This window comes from Callorhinus ursinus, unplaced genomic scaffold (assembly GCF_003265705.2).
Source record: "Callorhinus ursinus isolate GAN/ISIS: 27379988/994484 unplaced genomic scaffold, GSC_fseal_2.0 scaffold125, whole genome shotgun sequence".
In the NCBI taxonomy this organism is placed as follows: Eukaryota; Metazoa; Chordata; class Mammalia; order Carnivora; family Otariidae; genus Callorhinus; species Callorhinus ursinus.
This window is the reverse complement of record NW_027397187.1, coordinates 933,286-955,335: the sequence shown is the minus strand read 5'-3', so window position 1 is coordinate 955,335 and position 22,050 is coordinate 933,286. Positions and strand designations below refer to the sequence as shown.

Genomic DNA, 22,050 nt, shown 5'->3' with positions numbered 1-22,050 from the left:
GCACTGCCCCCTGTTCCAGGATGGCCCTTTGGAGATTTTCAGGGAGTGATCTTCCAGCCAACACACACACTGCATGCCTGGCCCCGGTCGGCCTGGCTGTCAGGCTTGGGGACCGCAGGTGTGTGGCTCACCTTGTTCCAGTTGAGGTTGTGGGACTCCCTGGGTAGCTGTTTCTGTGGCCGCGACCCCATAGCCGGCATAAGCGCCAAGACCAGCACACACGTCGGCCTCCCTGGTCCCATTGTCACCCTCCTTCCTCGGCCACCAGGGCACTGAGTTTAAGTCTCCCCACCCACCTGACCCTGCCGTGGGCGTCCAGCCAACCCGGAGCCTTGAGCCAGCCTGGGGTGGGTCAGTGTGGGGGGAGAGGGGCTTTGGGACCCAGGCGGGCGGCCCAGGGGCTCGGCCTGGCGGGTGCTGCCTGAATTTGAAGGCCATTGAGTTCCCCTGTGAGACCCCTGGGCCTCCCATCCTAGCCCCCGCGGAAGAGGGGCAAGCAGCCGGGACGCGTCCCTGTGAGTCACTTCATAGAGATATTTGCACGTGAGAAGCAGGACCACAGTGACGATGGGGCACAGAGGGCACCAGCGTGACAGCAGAGCTCTCCGTCCCGAGCAGGAGCTGATGGACAGGGCTGCTGGATGTGTGTGAGCGTGCCTACCCCTACCCTGCACGCACCGCCCTTCTCCGTGAGTGATGGGCAGCCCCCAGCCCAGCTTCCGCCACGACGTCAGGCGTGGCCCCACCAGACCACAGGAGGAGCCACAGGCTCGGGCCCTCTGGAATCCTGCCCCCTGCCCTGGCCCCAAAGCCCCAGGCCTGGGAAAGCCACACTCTTGTGCCCTGGACACTGTGGCACCCCAGCCGCGCACCCTGGTGGGCACCCACGCCCACTGCGTCAGCCCGCACCTGTCCAGACCCCCGAGGGTCTGCTCTAACTCAGACCGACAGTCCTCCCTCCAGCCCAGGGACTGTGGTGACCTCTGCTTGCGGAGCAGCTGCCCCCAGCCCAGCCCCCACTCAGGAGCCAAGACCCAGGTCCACGTGCCCCCCACCCAGAGCTGGTTCTGGGCTGTATGGCCCAGCCCTCGGTAAGCCCCACGCCCACCTCCTCCCCCTGCACCGACCGGAGCCCCGAGAGGGCAGCGGCCCGTCTGACATTGCCGTCCGCCCTCGGCACACAGGTGAGGGCCTTGTGGGGTCGTTTTATTTGGAACTGCCGTGAGTCCTGAGAGCAGCCCGCCCCACACCAAGCTCCCAGGCGGCTGAGCAAGGAGGCCAGCGCCTGGCCAGCCTCACAGGACTCGGCGGGCACAGTCCCACCTGGAGGTCGATGCATTCACTGAAACCCAAGAAGAGCGTTGCAGGACCCCAGATTCACCTCGAGGGTTGTCTGCCCTGTCCCGGGCCCGGGCTTTCTCGGGGCAGAACTCTGGGGTGTAGGATCTGGGGTGATGCTCAGGAAGGCAGCTTACCTGGAAAGCCTTGTGCGCACAGGTGACTGGGGGAGAAGAGGACTTGTGAGGGTGGGCACCAGGACACACCGCGGCCACCCCGCTCTGCCCACGGCCTCGCCCGAGACAGGGCCGGCCCTGCAGGCCTGGCTTTGGGCAGGAGCAGGTGACTCTGTATAGAGCTCCCCACCCCCACCCTGCCTGACTCCCTGAGGCCCAGAGCAACCCCGACCCGCAGAAGTCACTCAGGGGCCCGTGGGCATCGGGTGACACTCACGGTCCGGCAGCAGCGTGGCCTGCTGCTGAGACAGGAAGCCCAGGACCTTGCTCCACCTAGCAAAGAGGCGAAGGGCCTCCTGGCTGGCCAGCTCCGTCCGGCCTGTGGGGCGGGAGGGGAGCCCTCACCACGTGTGCCCTGTGCCCCAGCCACCCCTCCTGCAGGGGGCTGAAGGGCAGGGATGCTGCTCTGGGACCCTGGGGGCACGGGGCTCAGCACAGTCAGCGGGAGGTTGCCCAGCGTGGCCGCCCGTGGCAGGGAGTTCGTGGGGCCGGCCCGTGGTGTCCACCACTTACTGTACAGCTCCACGGTGTTGAACGCCTCGTCCTTGAACTCCAGCTGCGTGAACACAATGGCGTAGTCCCTGAAGTTGGTGCCCAGCACGCGGTAGTCCAACACTCCCAGGGCTAGGAAATACGTGCGCCCCCAGGGGGGAGCGTCAGACCTCACGAGAGGCTCCCCCGGGAAGCTGAGCGCTCCTGGGCATTGTCCCCTGGTCCCCAGAGCCAGCACACAGAGGGCCTCAGGGACGGATGGCCGGCGAGTGCCTGTCCCAGCTCATGACAGGGGGATACTCCACCGATCATGTCCCCTCGTGGGCACCACCCCAGACGGAGGCCCGGGGTCACTGCGGGGCACGCCAGGGTGAGCCCTCTGTCTTCCAACCTCTTACAAAATACGTCCTTTCACTTTCTAGTGGAAGTCTCGGGGATGGGCCCGCTCCCCAACCCAAAGCATTGGCCAGGCGGCAGGGGATGCCAGCCCAGGCTGCTGGTGGCGGAACCCACTGGGGAGGGCCCGGAAAGCCAGCCCATCCCCCACCGCCCCGCGCCACATGCCCCGCATGAAACCGTGGAGGCCGTCGCCTTACAGGGGTTCTCAAACACCCATCCAGAGCTCTGTCTCAGCAGCTCCACCACGTTCACGTCACACCTCTCCAGCCTGGAAGAGAGACCGTCCGTCCTCGGCTCAGGGTCTGGACACAGGCCCAGAAGAGACAAGGGTCCTACCAGCTGCACCTGGGCAGCCACCAGCGTGCCGCACAGGGGATCCTGGCTGCCGCTGACGGCCCCCGTTGCCCGGAAGCCTCGTTCTGCACCGAATCCAACCTGGCCTGGGAATGAGCAGACACGAGAGCCCTGCAAAGTGCAATTTGACTTCCTTCCACCTCCCAAGAGGCCTCCCGTGCTGGGAGCCACGTGACGGGCACAAAAGGAGCCTCGGACAAACACAGGGTCGTCTGCAATTGTGGGTAAAGGCACTCAGCATCCAAAGGGACCGATGTCCCCGAAGCGGTCAGTCCATAAAGTGAACCAACCACAGAAATGCAGCGGTCTTTGCTCACTAAGATGAGCTCATGGCTGGGAAATTCCAGAGGGAAGAACAACAGGCAAGAGCCATGCAGTAAACTGAGGCAGTGTGGCACAAAGCTGCAACAGGTGAAACAACGGGGTTTGGAAAATCAGAAGACTGATCAAAGGAATGGATGGGAAGTCCAGAAACAGGGGCGCCTGGGTGGCTCCGTCCATCAAGCGTCCAACTCTTGGTTTCAGCTCAGGTGTGATCTCGTGGTCGTGAGACTGAGTCGGGCTCCGCCCTCAGCACAGACTCTGCTTGAGATTCTCGCCCCCTCCCTCCGCCCCTCCCGCTCGTGCTCTCTCACTATCTCGAGAATAAATAAATAAATCCTAAAAAAAAAGTCCAAATATAAAGCAAAATGGGAGCATGCGAATTTAGCGCGTGAAAAACTCAGCCGGAGTCCGTGGAGGACAGAGAGGCAATTCGATAAATGACGTGGAGGACACGGTGCCGGGTGAGATCAGCCCGGTGCGCGGCGCAGAGACCGATCCCCAAGGATCCACTCCCCGGAGGCCCCGGAGGAGTCGGACCCACAGAAACAGGGGCGGGGGAGGGGAGGGGTCCGTGTTCAACGGAGACGGACGGAGGGGGTCGGCTGCACAACAGTGTGAATGTGCTTGACGCCCCTGAGCTGTGCGCTTAGACGTAGCGAGGACAGTAAATCTCTGCGCTGTGTTTATCTTCCTACAACTTTGAAAAATGTCATAAAGACAAAAGAGAACAAACTTTGAAATGTTTTAAAAGAGAGCAGAGCCTCTGTGGACTGATCGGAACAACCCCCCGCGTGTGTGGGCAAATGACACACGGGTGCTGGTGTGTGCCTGCCCTCACGTCCCTAACACGGGCTACCCTCAGGGAGGAGACGGGCTGGCTGAGGCAGGTGGGGAAGGACCCCCACGGTACACCCTGGGGAACCCTGATTTTTGAGCCATGCAAGTATCTTTACTGTCCAAAGGCCAACGAATGAAATTTCATTACACAACAAAACATGAGAGGCCCACTTGCCTCTCCTCCAAGCCCTGATCCGAATGTGTGTCTGCAGGCGGGGCCTCAGCACAATCCACCTTTCCAAATCAGGGTCCGGCCCAGGTCCCTGGACAGAGATGCGCCTTGACACCGGCACCAGGAGAGGCTGCTGACCAATCATTCCAATGAGCAGATGCAAAAATGGGGTCTGAGCCCTGCGGCATCCCCGTGGCTCCTATGGCATCCATGGCTTTGCATAGGGCCCAAGGTCCTCCAGAGGCCCAGCTTCTGTATTTGGATGTCTGATTCCACCTGCTTCACTGGGATGACCCAGCCACGTGGCTTTGGGGCCAACACCATGGCCCGTGGGACCAAGCTCACCCGACACCATGGAGCTGCCATCCTACCCCAGACCCCCCCTGCCCTTGCTTGTCCCAAGGCCAGGCCTGGCCCAGGTACACCCGGGCCCCACATCTCCTGCAGGCAGATGCAGGAATGGGAGGGAGGGTACCTGGAGTCCCCCAAGAACACGCGGTTCTTCAGCACAAGGCATGACCCACTTCAAGCAGTAGCTCGAGAGGGGTTTGCCCAGGAGGCCTCTCGCACCCCGGCATGAGTCCCACCCAGACACAGGGCACACACCTCACTCACCTGTGCCTGGAGGACAACATTTTCAGGTTGTTTTCTGGAGTAAGGGTCACCATGACACCCTCGATGTTCTTTGTGGCCTTCTCCAACGCAAAGCCCTTCTCACCTGAGGCCACGGCCAGAACATACCAGGACCCCAGAAGCTGGTGGAGGAGGAGCAGGTGAGGGGGGCCAGCCCCTCCAGCCCTTGGAGGCGTCCTCTCTCTGTCTGGGATCCCAGGGCCCCTTCCTCAGGCTAGCCCATCCCCCCATAGCCAGTGCCGGTCTGGGTTGACTCTGGGAGGGTAACCCAGAGGCTGTGTGGCCCCACGGGAGGGGCCTGGGCCCCTAGGACCAACAGGAGGGCTGTTACCGGCTTAGGGTCCAGCCTCCCCAACCACACTGCCTGGGTCCTAGGCACTGAGACCAGAGCCAGCAGGACAGCCCGCAGGACAGCCCGCATCCTCCCAGAGATCCACACACCAGCACACGTGCCTCGGGGCCAGGGGCGTGCAGTCCCTCCAGCCCCTGAAAAACCATTTATATGTCTCTGAATGGGTCACTGTGGGCGGCCGCTACCCACCAGGACACCATCCTGGCCTCTCTTTTTGCAAGGTGGGGAAATTACCCAAGGGCGGGTGGCATTATTATTCAGTGGTGGCCTCTGTGCCCTGCCCAGATGTGCTAGAGAACGGGGAGTGGGCCCCTGGCGAATGTGTGCCAAGCACACACAAAGCGTTCTTTGTCAACGCCGCCATGCCAATCCCTGCTTCTGTATGCTTCCTTCCACTGGAAGCTTCCAGAATGAGCATCCTAAACCCAGTCACACCACCTCCTTCCTCCCTGGGGACTCAACACTCTTGAGCCTTGCTCAGTCTGGGAAGGCCAGTAACCCTGGTCCTTAACCCTGGCTGGCAGTAGGCCAAGGCCAAGTCCCAGGGGAGGCACAGACAGTTCTTCCAGAAGCTGAAGGTTCGATCTTTTGTTTCAATCTTAAAAAAAAAAAACAAAAACAAAAACAGAAACCAAATTTTTTTTAAAAAGCTCCCACCCCTTCATGGCTTACCCATTATCCCGCTCTGTGGGTCTTGGCCTCCTGCCCCCACCCCCAGTCAGCACCCAGCCCGGAATGTCCCGTTCCTTCTGTTGCTCCACTCCACCCGTCTGAACGCATCCACCCTCTGGCCCACCTCGGGCTTGCTGCCTCCCACCTCTGCACTCCATGACCCTGGCCAGACACCCCAGGAGCTGCACAGCCCCCAACGTCCCATCGGAGCTCTGTATGGGCCTGGCTTCTCAACCCTGCATCATCTGCTCCCCTAGCTGGGAGCAGAGGACAGAGGGCTTGGTAGGATCTGTCTGAGCCCCTGAAATCCAAGGGGAGGTGGCTGGGAAGATCCTTCCCTGGGAGGTTGGAGGGAGTGGTGGAATGTTCAGACTACATCTCCAGACCCCTTTGCTGGCTGGCTTCCAGGGGTTCTATCAACACAAAGACAAGGAAGATTTGGAGGGTGGAGGAAAGATGAAGCCATTTGTCTTGCCAGGCCTTTCTAAGGAGGGACCTCTGCTAGGCCACCACTCCAGCCCCTGCTTGGGAGATGAGTTTCCTGGTGAACGAAAGGAAACCAGCCCTTGTACAAATGTGCAGCTCAACTTTGCACCACCCCAGGGCCTGGGGAGTCTCAGGCCTCGAACACGGATTAGGGTGTCCCGTGACTACCAGCTTCCCCAATGCCTGGCAGAAGAAGATGAAATACAAGGACAAAAATATCACCCTACTCTTCAAATTAATCCTGTTCATCATGTTTTTTCAAGTACAGTTTCCTGATGCAACATTTGAGGAGACAAAGATGAAAGAAGAGAATCACAGCAGAAGAAAGAGATAAGAGAAGCAGACCCACCAATGCTCCCTGCGTTGGAATTACAAGACAGGCTCTCGTAGTCCACTTGGGCTGATATCACAAAAAAACGCACACTGGGTGGCTTATAAACAACAGGCATTTATTTCTCAGTTCTGGAGGCTAAAAGTTCTAGTCAGGGTGCTAGCAGGGTCAAGGAGGGCCTCTTGTGGGTCACAGACCTCTCACAGTGTCCTCATGGTGGAAGGGGTAGGGGAGTTCTGCTGTGGGGTCTCTTTCATAAGGGCGTGGATTCCATTCAAGAGGCTCCACCATCATGACCTAGTCCCCTTCCAAAGCCCCACTTCCCAATGCCATCCTACTGGGGGGTAGGACGTCAACATGAGTATTGGGGGTAGACACACACATCAGGACCTCATAGATTGTGAAAACAGCTATGATCACCTTGCTTAACAAGATGGGAGCCACATTTGTAATTATATTGTATTTTCGCAATTCTCATAATACAGCTGGAAACCAAAGAAAGTGGCATAGATAAGAGACATCTGTGTAACCCAAAATAATCTTAGAGATTGCAGATTTGGAGAAAAATATGTACAGGTTGTACTACAAAGGAGACATCTTAAATCCTGGGAAAAAATTGATTTTTGGAAATAAATCAGGACAACTAGATATCCACTTAGAAGAAGATTAAAATGAAGCATATTCACCTCATGCATGAGAACAAACATCAAAAGGATCAGAGATCTAAATGCTAAACATGGAAATGGAACCATATGAGTAATAAAAGAAATCACTGGTGAGTTTCTGTATGATGTGGATGTAGGGAAATGCTTTCTAATTGTATCAGATTTCACTCCTGAAGGTGGAACCATTAGGAGGCATATAGATTCACAAATAAGGGGTTTGTGGCAGGAGGTTGACCTCACATCACTGTAGGAGCTCATTTCACAGGCCCTGTAAGGCTTTTGTCTTCTGGGGATTCCGGGCAATGTCATGCAGCCCAGGCAAATCAAGCCACTACAGACCCATAGGCCACACTAACTATGCATAAAATCCAGATGTAATAAAAGAAAGTACTGATAAATAACTTGACGATATTTTTAAAAAGTTTTTATAGCAAAAATAAAGGCATAAACAAAGTCAAAAGATGAATGACAAGTCTGGAGAAAATATTTCCAACATAGATCACATGCAAGGGCTAATAGCCATACTCTATAAGACACTTTTAGATATTAAAGGAAAAAAGGGCTGACAACCCATCAGAAAAAATGGACAAATGACATAACCAGATAATTCACACGAAAAAGTTAAAATGACCCCTAAACATATGAAAAGATGTCTCTTATGAATTGCATTCCACCAACCCCCGCCCCCACCAATTTCTATGCTGAGGTCCTGACCCCAGAACCTTAGAATATGACTCTGTTCAGACATGGAAGCTTTTAAAGAGTTCGTTAAGTCCAAATGAGATTGTTCAGGTTAAACATACCTGGGGTCCTTATCAGAAGAGATTAAGGGACACACACACACACACACACACACACACACACACACACACACAGGGGCGCCCATGTGGGGACATGGGGAAAGGATGGCGATCTACACACCAAGGAGAGAGGCCTTGGGAGGAACTGGCCCTGCCACACCTGGGTCTGACTCCAGCCTCCAGAGCTGGGAGAGAATACACCTCTGATGGTTAAGTCTGTGGTGCTTGGCAATGGCAGCCCTGGTGAATGGATACAATGTCCATTTTCATTCACAGTAAGAAAATGCAAATTAAAACAATGTGGAGATGCCATTTATCGCCTATCATCCTGCTAAAAATTGCAGAGCTTAGCCACACCACCCACACTTTGGCCACACGAGCATGCCCATGCACTGCCTGTCAGACCGCAAATGGTACCATCATTACAAAGGGGACTGTGGCAACATCTAACAAAACTTAACTCCATGCCCATTTGTCTTTTGTTCTAGAAATCCCACTCACAGGAATCTATGCTAAGGAAGTACCTGAGACAATACAAACTATATATACACACACATATATGTAGTTACTGAGTGGTTACTCAGTAAAGCATGTTTGTGATTGAAAACTGTTGGAAGTCGGCTAGGTGCCCACACCCAGGAGACTGTTTGAATCAAAGATGGTGTACCCACAAACAGTCCTATGCAGCTATAAAAGAATAACCCGAAGGTCTCTATGAACCAACATGGGGTGAGTGCTATCACATGAAGGTGTATTGTAAAGTGGAAAAAGCCAAGTGCCAAAGGGCATGGGAAGCACACAGCCTTCTAGGTGAGACAGAAAGGATGATAAGGAAACGTACGTTGTCTGCTTACTTCTGCAAGAAGAAACACAGGAAGGATAAATCGGAGTCTAAAGAGCTTCGTCACCCACAGGGGTAGGCCTGGGAGGAAGTTAGACCCCCTCCCCACAGCATACCTTCTTTTATGTTGTTGTTGTTTTCCAGATTTATTTATTTATTTTAGAAGAAGAGAGAGAGAGCAGGGGGAGGGGGAGAGGGACTGGGAGAGAGAATCTTCAAGCTGACTCCCTGCTGAGCTTGGAGGAGCCCGGCGGGGGGCTCCATCCCACGACCCTGAGATCATGACCTGAGCCGAAATCAGGAGTCAGACGCTTAACTGACTGAGCCACCCAGGCGCCCCTGAGCATACCTTCCTTGTGTAGCTTTGATTTTGGGATCATGGTAATCTACTGCACTCAATAATAAATGAATGGAATACAACTGTATTATAAGCAAATGACATAACCACGGGAAGGGGGGCAACGGAATCAGCCCTGAGAAACTTTGGATAGAGTAGTTTTTCTATATGTTCTCAGCCTAAAGAGGAAAGGAGCTCTAAACAAATGCTGAGTTCTGGTCTTTCGGAGGCTTGCTCTCTGCAGTGCTTTGGGTAAGCAACTCTAGAACTGCTTTCCGTGCGCTCAGGGGCGGGTCAGAGGAGAATGGTTTTCCCAGGCTTGGGAAGGCATGGGGAAAGGGGGATCTCTCCGCTGAGAAGGTTCAACACCGTTCTGTCCCAGTGAGAAGCAAAGCTGAGTGCACCTGGCCCCCAGACCTTGGTTCCTCAGTACTGTTCTCTACAGAAAGGAACCAGGCTCCTTGGAGAGACTCTTCCAAGGTTGAATCACAGGAAGCACAAGAGGAACTTGGATTGATTCTGGTCCCAGAGAGTAAACATGTGTTTGAGGAATCAGGGGAACGTGTCAAAAAGACTCGGGGGCCATCCTGAAGGAGCCCCCACTGGACAAATCTGCACAGGTTTGCGTATCAAGGTAAAAGACCGCAATATGCGATAATTTATGGAAGGAAGGAGGGCTGCCCACGTCCGTACTGACAGACAAGACACACGTGGAGGAGAAGTGAAGACCCAAGGTCCCCGGAGGACGCTGACCAGCTACACTGAGCCACGCTCTCCCAGTTTCCCAGCCCTCCTGAGCTCCCTGCAGACCTGCGTGGGCATCACCCACGACGTCCCTCAGCCTGAGGACCATGCTAACATTTACTTCTTGTACTGCATGTGTGCTAGGGACAAACTCTCTGCACTTCAATCTATGTAAACTTAGCTTCATTTCCTGCAATTCCGAGTTGTTTGGGAGATGTGCCTCCACGCCTGGCCTCCGCTGGTAAAGTGCCCTTCTCCCCAGCTCCGTTCACATAGTCTGCAAACCGCTGCTGTGCCTCACCCGGCGATGTCCCTGGGCGTGGTGCATCTGTCCTGCGTAGGCGTCCCTGAGCCTCAGGCATGTGTTTCATAGAGTGGGGCATGTTTTGGCCTCTATTTCTTCAAATATTTTTCTGCCCCATTTTCTCTGCCTTCTCTTGCTGGGGTGAGTCTACGTGCCCGACCTCGCCCGCACCCCAGTCATTCTCTGCTCTGCTCCTTGGCTCCGATGATCGGCGTTGATTTGTCCAGTGTCCGGCCACCTGCAGTCCGCTAAGCCCGTCCAGGAAAGCCCGGGGCCCGGCGACCCCGCGTGGCATCAGCACTCCGGCCTGGCTCTCCACGCAGTCTCCGGCTCCGAGGGCCCTATCTCTTCCCACTTAGTTCTCTGTGCATTAGCTGACTGTTTAATTCTGCCCTTTCAGAACGAGCTAGCCCCCGAGCCTGCCCTCCTTTTGTCCTTGAGCTTACTTATGAGGGCAGAGCTGGGCCGATGTGTTCGAACCCCGCCAGCGGCCCTTCTGGGGCCACCTCCTCGTCTCCCACGCCCCTCGTTTCCTCGCGCGTCCAGCGGCCTGTGTGCTCACACTGCCTTGCAGAGGCCCGGGATGCCCTTGTCGCCCCTGAGTGGTGTGGGCTTTTGTCGGGGACGGAACTGCGTCCCCAGAAATGCCACTGTTGAAGCCGTAGTCACCACTGCGGCTGAGTCTGGAACTGGGGCCTCTCAGGCGGTGACGGTGACGGGGTGCGGGGGGGCTCGTGCGGGTGGGGCCGCATCTGCTAGGACTGGCGCCCTTCTAAGAGGCGGGGAGCCCCAGCGATGTCTCCCAGTGTGCGGAGTGGAGGCCACGGGCGGGCACCACGGGAAGCCCACCAGCCCCAGGCCGGGAAGTGGGCTCTCACCAGAGACCAGCCCTGTCAGCGCCCTGACCTCGGGCGTCCAGCTTCAGAAGTGTGAGAAATAAACCCCCGATGTCCCGGGGCCACCCCCGGCCCGCCGTACTCTGTGACGGCTGCCCGAGCCGATGGAGATGACTCTGTCCCCTTGCAGGCATGTCACCTTGCACTCCTTGCAAGCTTTGGCTGGACAGATCCGTGGAAAATCCAAATTGTCCCCAAGCACCCCTAATCTGTCAGAATGCAGCTTCCAAACATCCCTCCTGTGGGTCTTTTGGGAACTTGGCTCAGGAATCGGTCCGGCAAGTCCCAGGCAGGCCCCACCCTCGGGGCAGGCCTCGCTCCTGGCTGGACGCCTGAGTCTCACCGGGCTTCCTCTGCTCTGGCGGGGCCGGTGCCCGCCAGTCCCCCAGCACTGCTGGACCTCGGGGACCCCTCTCCTGCCTCATCCATGAGGCAGCTGCTCCGCAGAAGCCTTGGACGTCCCCGGCTGTGCTCAGAACCGTGGAGCTGACACCCGCCCCACTTTCCCTGCCCTGACCAGGCCACCCTGGATGCCGTCCGGTCTCAGCCCCAGGCGATGGAAGAAAATGGGGTGGTCACACAGTCAGTGCAGATCATGGGGTGACAGAGTTCAGGATGGGGACCCAGACACTGAAGACGTTGGACCAACCATGCAGGGTGGGTGAGGGGGGGGCCAGCAGGGAGAGAGAACAGCCAGACTGGAGGGCCCTGGCTACGATGACCGTGGGATTTGACTTCGGGGCAGTAGGGAGCCATGGAAGAATGTCGGCAGAAATGCAGCATGGTCCCCTTTCATCTGCGAGATCTAACCTGCAGCTGTGCTCAAGGGCACCAGGCCTGGGGCCGCTCAGGCTCTCGGGGAGCAGGGCGGTAGCCTGAGGATGACTGTGGGGCCCACACACCTGGGCAGCTTGGGTTGTGGCCCCTGAGCAGGGCAGGGCTGGGCATGACCCTCGGGTGGGAAGGAGGGAGAGGGCCCTGCCATCCTGCATCTGAGCTGTGCGGTCCCCGGGCCCCACAGGGAAGGAAAACGGACCAGACCGGACGCCAGCCTGGCCAGTGGCGTCCCCCCAACTCAGCCGTCTCTGGGCAGAGATCCAGCCAGGGATGGGATCTGAATGGCTCCCGCTCACCAGCGATGCTCTCGGTAGGCACAGACCACCAGAGAGTTAGGTTTGCTGTCACTGTCAGGACAGTCCTGGAAAGCACACCCCACGGCCCCACCCATCACCCCTCAGGCCCCGTTCCCCCAAGAAGGACACTCGGGGCAGTGGGTTTGTCAGTGGGGTTTATTTGGAGCAGGAACAAGCAGCGCCCTGGGGGCCAGGAGAGGCGGGCGGTGGGTGGGGCGCAGAGCTCGGAGCATCCCGGCCTGGGCACAGGGATCCTCTAGACCAGCTCCTGAGGCACAGAAGGGCAGGGCCTCAGGGCACTGCCTGGCCTCCAAAGGCCCCTCGGGGCAGTGGTTAGGGCCACGAGTGGGGGCCCGTGCCCTAGCTGCGTGACTGCAAGCAAAAAGCCTCCCGGGGCCTCAGTTTCTCTCCCTACAAGGCAGGGTCACAGTCCCCAGTTCTCGGGGCTGTGCTGAGACAGAGGGGATCGTGCAGGGGACGGGCTAGCACCGTGTGGGACACAGGGAACCCGAGACGGTGCCCACAGGGCTGTGTGCCCACCCAGGCAGGATGTGAGTGCCCTGAGGCCAGAAAGGCAGGCGAGGGCCCAGCCCCCTCCCGTCCCTCCCCCAGCCCTGTCCTCGAGCCCCCAGCCTCCGGGGTCCCCCTCTGGCAGCCTGGCGTCCACACCCTGGAGGCCCAGGATACAGAGGGATTCAGGACCCCTGTCAGGTCGGAAGACTCAGCTTGGGGGGCTCAGCGCAGCCCAGGGCACGGCTCACCTCCTTCAGGAGCTTGGCGCATCTCCCTGTGGACAGGGGTGGCGTGAGGTGCCACAGGACTGGGCCCTTCCCACCCTCAGGGCCCCCAGCCCGGTGCCCACCCAGAAGGTCTGGGGCTCACCATGCCGGGCCACCAGGTAAAGCCCCATGTCTGCTGTCATCTCCCGGAATCTCCAGAAGCCTGGCCCATACTCGTCCTCCAGGCTCCGAGCTGTGGGGGGCACAGGGGCACTGGGCTGGGCGGGGCTATCCCCAGGAGGGGAGCAGCAGGCCCCCCTCCCCCCCAGGGTGCACTTACTGAAATACTTGAGCACATGGTAGTCCTTGCCTTGCCAGTGGAGCGACAGCCTCAAAATGGCATACTGTTCATAGTCTGTGTCTATCACGTGGATCTCCCTGTGGCCTGGCAGCAGGTGGGAGGGGAGAGACTGCAGGCATGCCGACAGGTACCGCGCAGCTTGGGAGACCTCCGAGGTGGGGTGTGGGGTCTTACTCCATCCTCTCCCCACCCAGCGCCCGGACCTGCCCATCATGCTAGGCATGGGGGGAGGGGGACGTGTAGAGCAGCCCTTGAAGGATGACCTACTTGTGTTAAGAGAATGGGAGCATCTGGGGCATGAGGAGGAGTGCAGGGAACAGCATGGGGAACAGCATAGGAAAAATAGCAAGGCCAAGTGTAGCTGGTATGCAGGGCCAGGGGGTTGAAACTATAGCAACAGGCAAGGGTTCTTACCAGGAAAAACGAATGTCCCCGAAACATCTATTTCTGAGCTCACTATTTTTTCTGTCTCACAACTTCCTGAGCTGAAAGGCAGCAACGTGCTCATCAAGGAAATGCCAGCCTGCATTCTTTCTGCCGGGCACATCCCGGGGGGTGTAGAGAGGGGAATGTATCCTCAGAAAGGGCTCCAGCAGTGTGTCTGTCCCCAGGAGAGCCTGGGCCAGAATGAGGGTGGTGGAGGTGCAGAGCGGGGACCTCCAGAGAGCCCTGTGCCCACTTTTCTTTCTTATAACTTAATGGGACTTTATCAAAACTCTACGCTTATTTTTGGGAGAATTGAAGGTCTGGGGCAGATCTACATGTGGCAGAACCAGGAGCCTGGGGGGGGTTGGTGCTGGGAATGGGAGTCAAGGTCTTGGCTTTGGACACAGGGAGGACACCACAGCTGCAGGGGTGCAGCCGGACTGCTTCCAGGCACTCGGCCTCACATACCTGTTCCTACCAGGGCTCCCGGGGGAGGGACCCCTCACCTGTTATACGCAGCCTTCACAATCAGCTCATGTCCACTCAAGGTCAGGAACAAGGCTTCCAGCCTCTTTGGGGTCTTCAGTGCCAGGTTTTGGCTGGAGGCCACACCAACTTCCCGCCAGAATCCCACAATCTAGAGAGAGAAGCCGGAGCCCCGTCCGACATGGCAGACCCACCCAGGGCCCCCGAGCAGGGTGCCAGGGGTCCGTGAAAGGTCAGCAAGTCTTTGTGGCAAAGCAGCGGTCACCATCCTTCTGAGGAGCCCCTCCAGCCCATCAGACAGCAGTGCACCGTCCCTGGGGCCAGGACGTGAGGGGCAGCAGTGGTTGGGGCCCGAGAGAGGAGGCAGCGGCCAGCAGCCCTTGTCACCCACGGAGGGTACAGCTTCGCCCCCACACTGGGACCTGGGGTAGGGAACTCCCACCTTCTGAAATCCACCCACAGCCCAGAACTTCCATCTGAAACCTGGAAACCGATTGTTTTGCAAGAAAAAAGAATACATGTCCCCAGTACGTGTCATCCCTGAGCCTTCTGACGTGCTCCCAGCTTGGATGCCAGTGCAGACCTGTAAAGAAGGACCTGGGGCCCCAGACGAGCTCCCCGCACTGGGAAAGCGTCCTCCGGTCGCCACACTGTGCGGCACCCTGGGAGCTGGTACAGCAGGGCTGCTCCCAGGCACTTGGCCTGTTCCTACCGGAGCTCCTGGGGGACTGACCCCAATGATCCAGGAGCAGGAGGTGGCCACACTGAGCCCCGGTCCCTGGAGACCCTGGAGGACCAGCCTGCCTGCCCACGGGAGACCCTCAGGGAGGGCTCTGGGCCTGCAGGTCCCTGGGCACTTGCTCTCACACCCCCTTTCCAGGACAGGGGTGACCAGCCAGGCTGGGCTCAGAGCCTCAGCCGCCTGCTCTGTCCAGGCTGACCTGGGTGGGTCCTGGGGCCCCTGATGTAGCTGCTGTGGCATCAGCTGGGGGTTGGAGGGACAGGGGGGCGGTGGCTGGAGTGGAGTAGTTGGACACTCAGGCCCCTCCCTGTCCCGGCCTCCCCACGTAAGACAGAAAAGCCACCTTCTGCAGATCCAGGTCATGTATGGCTGTGGCCCCCTGCACCATGACGACACCCAGGATGGCACTCAGCAGCCCAGCCTCCATCGCTGCTCTCAGTGCCTCTGCTCCCCCAGCACCTGGGTTTATACCAGAGGAGTGTTGCGCAAGAACCTGAGAATGTCATCAGCACACGTGGCCGAGACCGCTCAGCGAAACAGCTTTCTGCAGGGGCGCCATGCAGGCCCAGTGACACCCACAGCCGCTGGGGCGGGGTCAGCCTGCACGAACGCAGTGGCACCACCACCCTCCTGGCCTGGGACGACAGGGGACCCGGCAGTGGGGCGGCTGGGGACCACAGCTCCAGGCCTGTAGGAGATGACAGACGGGTATGGCGTGCCCAGGCCCCCAGGCACAGAGCTCCTTCCTCACGGGGCATGGGCGGTTTTCAGGCTCTTTCTGATCAGTCTTGGGACAGGTGAAGAAAGGCTCCGAGGGTCTGGTATGGCTGGCTGAGGCAGCACTGAGCTGGGGGAGAATGAGGGGTCTCCTCTTCCTGGGGAGGTCCCCACGGGGAGGCGAAGCTTGGGAGCAGCATGGGAGAGGCACAGAGGCCCCTGGGAGACAGAGGTGGGGGCCACATCTCAGGGACCTCTGCGCACACTGGGGAGCCACCTTCCTGTGGCCCATGTCCCCGTCCACCGTGACCATACCCAGCCCCGCCCCCAGGCCAGGCCCCATGCCCGACCCCCCCTGGACTCACTCAGGCCTCCCACACACAGCCGGGTACGACCCACAGTCCAGAAGGCCGGCCTGAGAGAGGCCCTGTCTTCCTGACCCACCGACCTGATGCACACAGCCAGGACATGAGCCAGGGTGGTGGGAGGCCAGAGCCGGCTCTTCCCCAGCTGGGCCCCCCCCCTGACAGATTTTATCCCAACAATAAGCACGGCAAGAGCAGCTGGGCTTCGGGGACAGCAGCCCTGGCCCGGCCAGCTGTGCGGCTCAGGGCAAGCTGTGAGCCTTGGTTTCCCATCTGTAATGGCCACAAAGCAGGGGGACAGGTGCCATGTGGCCAGGAGGGATCTGAGGGTGCCCAGAGCAGCTCCTGCCCAGATCAGCATCCCTGGGTCTTGACCAGTAAGAGGCAACCTTCCCAGCTTCAGAGCCAGAAAAGTGCACCCTGGAACGGCTCCAGGCTTGGTCAGCTAAAGGGGAGCTCCCCCCACCAGGGGGACTGGCCACCTCGGATCCTGGGTGCTGCACTGCCCTCCCAGAAAGGCTGCCAGTTTAGGGTCAGGCACAGGGGGAAAGGTCAGGCCAGGACAGGGAGGCCCAGAGCTGGCCAGCCCGCCAGAGGCCGAGGGGGCCACCACACAGCAAGAACAGCAGGGGCCCCCCAAGGAAGCTGAGGACTGGCTGGTCTGGGCCCCAGGCTGCTCCCAGCCTGGGCTGATGAGAGAGGCCCCCCCCTCAGGGATGTGCTTAGCCAGGCAGCAGAGGAAGCATGGGGGACGATGTCTCTGGGTGACCAGGGGAAGGACAGATGCCCCTCATCTGATCTGGCTGATTGCCTCCGGCTCCAGCCCTGGGAAGGCTGCTGGACACCCATGAGCAATGAAGCAGGACCCCCACCACCTTCCTGCCCCACCCCACGCCCGGCCCTTTGAAGTGTGTGCCCTGGACATAACCTGGACATGCAGAGCTCCTACCAGGAGAAGAACGGCAGTGGCCAGAGGCCCCCAGGGAGGGCTCTCTTCCCCACCAACATCTCATAGAGGGTCCGCAGGGAGCCCAGGCCCTGGAGCCTGACCACTGGGCCTGAACCTCAGCCTGGCCCCTTGTGGGCAAGTCACCAACTTCTGTATGCCTCAGTTTCCCGAATAAAGAATGCAGCAAGCTCACTGTGTGTATCCAGGGGTCCACTGTGGAGCATATGACATGCCAAAGGTCAAGGTCACCCCAACGGCAGGAGAGAACACCCCCATGACCCTGCTTCGAAGCCCCCATGTTGCTGTGCCCCGAGCTCCTGCAGCCAGGGGTCTGTGCATGCCCAGCGGAGCCCCAGCAGCAAGCCTGGTCTTCACAGGGCACCCTGGCTCCCTGAAGGTGCTGTGAACCCATGGGCGACAGGACAGTGGCATTAGACACCGCCTACTGGTACAGCCCCTCAAGGGTGCCACACTGGACTGGAGCCTCCGGTGCCCAGTGGTCAGTGTCTCCTGCAGGCCCACTTCCCTGCCTCAGTTTCCCCAGGAGTCCTGGATCAAGACAGGGCTCACTGTGCCTTCCCCCAGGGCCTCTGCAAAGAAGTGAGGGGCCTCTAGACTGCAGAATATGTTTATTGAGTGGAAGAGGGAGGTCTGGGGATAAAGAAGAGGGGGTGACCCAGGAGGGTGGTGGGTCTGGACAACTCGGGACGACAAGGTCTGCTGGTCCAGCTCACCCTGCCAGACAGGAAAGGCACGGTCACTCCATGCGCCCACTCTCAACAAACACTCCTCAGAGCCTCTAGCTGCCCCCATCCACAGCAGGGTGCCCCCCCAGGCACACCAGGGGCCACTACAGCACAGCAAAACCCCCAGACTCAGCACCTGAGAGGGGGTCAACTTGGGGCGCTTTACCCTGAAAGTTGGGGCAGAGCACGCAGCAAGAAGCTGGTGCTCATACTCTCCAAAGGTAGAAGCTTCCGGAGGGTGATCTGACACATCCCTGCCCCCTCTCCTCCCACCTAAGACAACTGCCTGTGTGGTGCAGACAGGGCCAGGAGGCTGGCAGCATCTTCTAGACCCATGAGAAGTCTAAACAGCCCAAACACCCCACTGGGTGACTAGCCAGCACAGCCAGGGAGAGCAGGATGCCGGGCGGGGTGCCGGGCGGGGTGCCGGGAGGGGTGCCGGGCGGGGTGCCGGGCGGGGTGCCGGGTGGGGTGCCGCGTGGGGTGCCGGGAGGGGTGCCGGGCGTGATACCAGGAGGGGTGCCAGGCACACTCCCTGCAGGGTGAGGAAGGAGCCCCACCACACAAACACAGGCCTGCCAGGAGGGGCCACAGGGCTGCCTCTGACACTTCTGTTATTTATCGTTTTATGTGGGTTCCCAAACTATTCACTGTGAACTCCATAAGGGGCTGGACAGTTTCCTGGCATGTACTTGGGAGAAGGTGTCCCCAAGAGCCCACCTGCTTCCATGTCCCAAGGGCTCACGGGGACCCAGCCCTGTGACAGCAGTGATCCACAAGGTGGCAGTTCCCACCTCATGGGACCCTCTAGGGGAGACCAAGTACTCAGTTCCAAGGCCCAGCACCCCAGGGGGGGAGTCAGGCTGTGGGACACACAGCACACACTGGATTGACAGCGTCCCCCAAAATTCATGTCCACCCAGGTCCTCAGAACGGGACCTTACTTGAAGACAGGGTCTTTGTGGACGTGACGAGTTAAGGATGGAGATGAGGGATGTAGGGTGGGCCCGGCCCCCGTGACTGGTGTCCTCGTAAGAAGAGAGACATTTGAACACACGCAGAGGGAGGACAGCCGTGTGACCATCGAGGCAGAGGGAGCGGGGTGGGTCTACAAGCCAAGGGACGCCAAGGGACGCCAGCACCCGCAGAAGCTGGGAGAGGCCGAGATTCTGCCCTCGAGCCTCCAGAAGGAAGCAGCCCGGCCCACTGCTTGACTTTGGGCCTCTGGCCGCCAGAACTGTGGGGAGTACACTTCTGTCATATGTGGTAATTTATTAAGGCAGCCCTAGGAAATCAGAGGAGGCTTCCTGGAAGAGGTAGCATGTAAGCTGAGGCCTGAATCGTGAAAGTGGACGGCCAGGCAGCTGGGCGGAGGGTGTGGGGAGTGGGATCGTGGGAGGCAGGGTGCACGGCAGACAGGGCAGGTGGCCAGGGGCTGCCCACACCAGCCCTGGGGGACAGGACGGGGGAGCCACCCTGCCTCCCTCCTACCTGGGAAGGGCCGAGGTGGGTCTCCGCAGGTGTCAGGGAGCCTCCTTGCCCCCAGAGGAGCACATATCTGTGGGAAGGAAGATAGTCCTTGCAAGGCTGAGCTGGCCGGGATGCCCACAGCTTCCTGCAGCCCGACCCCTGGGTGCCTCGGGCCCTCAAACAGCCCCACCCACTGAAAGACTCTCCCTTCCTGGTGGCCCAAAACCTCTTCCTTAGTGTGTCTTGGGGGAAAGAGGGGGTTGTGGGCAGCAGCGGCTGGAGGGCCTGCCAACCCACCCTTACAAGAGACGCCACCTCATCTGGCTCACTCCCAGGAGTCGGGAAGGGGCCTGTGTACCTGACTTGGGCACCATGACCATCACGTCATCCGGGAGCCCTACGGTGGGGCAGAAGTCCCGGAAGATCTTCACAGCTTGGGGACTTGCTTCCTGGGTCCGGCCTGGGGCAGAGGAGGGCCCATGTGAGCTCTGTGGCTCTCAGAGGAGAGGGGAGGGGGGCAGGGGTCTCCTGGGGCCCACAGAGGTGAGGGGAGGGGGGCAGAGGTCTCCTGGGGCTCTCAGAGGTGGAGGGGGGCGCAGAGCTCTCCTGGCCTCCGTGCTCTTCCTTGAGAGTTGACAGCAGGTCTACCACCCAAGATGGGACAGGTTGTGCACTGCACCAAAGTGCCTGCCTGGCTGGGGGATCAATGGGAACTGGAAGCCACCCAGAAGGGTGTCCTTTCCTAATTCACAGGGGGTATCTGGGAGATTGGGATCGCCTGGCTCTTCCCCAGGGCCATGTCCCCCTCGGCCCCCACCCCTCAGGCCAAAACCAGTGTCCAGCCCTCACCCCAACCTCCGTATCTTGAGGAGCCCCTGGCCCGCTCTGCCAAAGCCCTGGGAAATTAAAGCAAAATAGGACCTCAGCCCCCACTTAGGCTCTCAGGCAGTGGGTCCCCACCCTCAGGAGGCCTGAAAGCTGCATGGGCTTCAGCCCAGGTTCCTGGCCCTCAGAGGCCCCTCGAGCTGACTCCTACCCATCCGAAGAGCTGGGGGGTCCTGCCACCCCTGTCTGGTCCTTCTTGGCTTGAAGTTGGGGGTGATCGATGTGGGAAGGCAGATCCTGAGGGGTGGGGCTGGGGGGCGACAGAGAAGGTGGGGCGGGGCCCGGGTGGGGAGGAGAGGGCCAGGTGGGCGTTGACCAGTGGGGGCCCGAGTAGGGAGGGCGGGCAGCTGTGTGCCCTCACCGTGGAGCTGCACCATGGTGCTGAGCGCTCCCTCCAGCTCCTTGTAGATATAGACCGCGGCGAAGGAGCTATATGGTCTGTGTCCACGATGCGCACATCCAGGTAGCCCAGGGCTGCAGAGGAGGGGGCCAGCCAGCCATGGAGAAGTGTCCAGGGCCCAGACACTGACCCCACCCACACTTGTCCTCTGCTTCGGGGCTCAAGGGAAGGGCAAAAGGTGGAGGGAAGGAGGGGAGGGGCAGGAGATGGTGATGGGGGTGGTCCCAGGTAGAAGGACAGTCCATGTCATCCCATGGAGAAACTGTGTCAGGGGTCCCGGCAAGTAAAGCAGGACCTACCTGGGACTCTGAAGTGGCCCTCAGAGCCCACCCTCAGGTACTCAGCATCCACCTGGTGACAGCCATCAGCCCTGGGGGTGCACGGCCCGGGGCTCACTCTCAGCTGCTGGTCCAGCCTACCCCCACCCCCAGCCCACCACACTCACCGAGGGAACTCCATGTGGACACTGAGGTTGCCCCCCGCCATGGCCTTGATGGCCCTGGTGGACATCAGCAGGTGGTCCTTCTTGCCCAGGAAGACCTTGCAGTTGGAGACCATGGAGGCCACGTACCAGAGGCCTGAGAACTGCAAAGCAGCTCAGTGGCTGGCTTTGCCCTGGGACCAGGGCCACAAAGCCACATGGCCACACAGGCTTGTCTGGAACCACACGGCCGGGGGTTTCTGTGCCCATCTCTTGCCCTGAGCCCCTGTTCTGCGACCTACCTGGGTGGGTTGCATGACCTCGGTTCCCCCAACCGTAAAATGGGTTAGTAATTACCCCCACAAAGTTGTTTCAGGATTAAATGGAGAGAGGGTCCAAGGGTCCGAGGACAGCGCACTGTTACCCCATGGTGCTAGCATTTCCCGTGGGGCTCAGGCCCCACGCCCACCTGCAACACAGCACAGGGGCCTCTGTTACCTTCTTAGCATCAGAATCGGGCTGCACCAGGACCTCAGCCCAAGCCAGGGACACACCCAGAGCAGCACCAGGACCTGGCCCAGCAGGACACACTTCATCGCCATGCCTGCTCTCCAGCCCCTGGCACCTGAATCCGAAGCCCAGGAGGCCAGCCTTTATAGCCCAGCCCGGCCGCTGGGCTCCACCAAGGAGCAGTCGGGCAGCAGAAGGCACTTGGCTCTGGAAACTCAGCCCTCTTTGTCCGTTGTCCCGCACAATCACCCAAGGTCCCCCACCAGCCCCAGGGGTCATTTCCTGGAGGGCTCCAGAGAGGCGGGCTCTCACCTCTCACCTCTCCCGATCCAGACCTGCCAGCCAGTCCCCAAGGACCAAGCAGAGACCTCATCTTGGCCTCCATCCACCTCCAGACTGCTGGGGCTGGGGGCCCAGGGCGCTTGGGGGTGCTATAGCCAGCAGGCCCCTACTCAGGGTCTGGGCCCCCAAAGCCTCACTCACTCCCCCCTGACAGGAGTGGAGTCACCACTGGCCAGCCCAGCCATGACAGAGGGGACATCAGAGGCCGGGGTGCCCCTCACTCTG

General features: G+C 59.5%; 3 protein-coding genes across 4 annotated transcripts; all 3 read right to left on the bottom strand.

Annotated features, from left to right (window-relative positions):
• Window positions 1-1,295: 1,295 nt before the first annotated feature.
• Window positions 1,296-5,887, bottom strand: LCN6 (lipocalin 6). Its single transcript, XM_025864897.2, has 6 exons — window positions 5,057-5,887; window positions 4,708-4,847; window positions 2,603-2,673; window positions 2,028-2,138; window positions 1,732-1,833; window positions 1,296-1,342 (listed from the first exon to the last, which is right to left on the bottom strand). Exons 1-6 carry the CDS (start codon window positions 5,144-5,146, stop codon window positions 1,296-1,298), a joined length of 561 nt encoding a protein of 186 aa, XP_025720682.1. The 5' UTR covers window positions 5,147-5,887.
• A 6,537-nt stretch (window positions 5,888-12,424) lies between these two features.
• Window positions 12,425-15,447, bottom strand: LCN8 (lipocalin 8). 2 transcript variants are annotated; one of them, XM_073890028.1, is made up of 7 exons: window positions 15,364-15,447; window positions 14,299-14,429; window positions 13,781-13,851; window positions 13,346-13,450; window positions 13,169-13,258; window positions 13,048-13,073; window positions 12,425-12,554 (listed from the first exon to the last, which is right to left on the bottom strand). In XM_073890028.1, the coding sequence occupies exons 1-7, from the start codon at window positions 15,445-15,447 to the stop codon at window positions 12,543-12,545; spliced, it is 519 nt and encodes a 172-aa protein (XP_073746129.1). In that variant the 3' UTR covers window positions 12,425-12,542. The 2 variants fall into 2 exon arrangements, with proteins under 2 accessions (XP_073746129.1, XP_073746128.1); XM_073890027.1 differs by lacking the exon at window positions 12,425-12,554 and having other exon boundaries at window positions 12,948-13,073.
• A 2,127-nt stretch (window positions 15,448-17,574) lies between these two features.
• LCN15 (lipocalin 15) lies at window positions 17,575-21,784 on the bottom strand. Its single transcript, XM_073890026.1, is given in 8 exon segments — window positions 17,575-17,786; window positions 19,289-19,355; window positions 19,626-19,727; window positions 20,514-20,586; window positions 20,589-20,626; window positions 20,852-20,922; window positions 20,998-21,137; window positions 21,472-21,784. Coding segments are annotated over 7 exon segments (750 nt in total). The 5' UTR covers window positions 21,763-21,784; the 3' UTR covers window positions 17,575-17,786; window positions 19,289-19,320.
• Window positions 21,785-22,050: the final 266 nt, after the last annotated feature.

Bases quoted from the DNA above. Each gene is read 5' to 3' on its own strand.
- LCN6 (XM_025864897.2), bottom strand. From the start codon at position 5,146: ATGCGGGCTGTCCTGCGGGCTGTCCTGCTGGCTCTGGTCTCAGTGCCT. The intron at 2,674-4,707 runs GTGAGTGAGGTG...TCTCTCTTCCAG, and splicing joins ATGTTGTCCTCCAGGCACAG to GCTGGAGAGGTGTGACGTGA. The intron at 1,834-2,027 runs GTAAGTGGTGGA...CCCGCCCCACAG, and splicing joins CAACACCGTGGAGCTGTACA to GCCGGACGGAGCTGGCCAGC.
- LCN8 (XM_073890027.1), bottom strand. From the start codon at position 15,447: ATGGAGGCTGGGCTGCTGAGTGCCATCCTGGGTGTCGTCATGGTGCAG. The intron at 13,451-13,780 runs GTAAGAACCCTT...ACCTGCTGCCAG, and splicing joins GGGGACATTCGTTTTTCCTG to GCCACAGGGAGATCCACGTG. The intron at 13,074-13,168 runs GTGAGCCCCAGA...CCCTGTCCACAG, and splicing joins TTACCTGGTGGCCCGGCATG to GGAGATGCGCCAAGCTCCTG.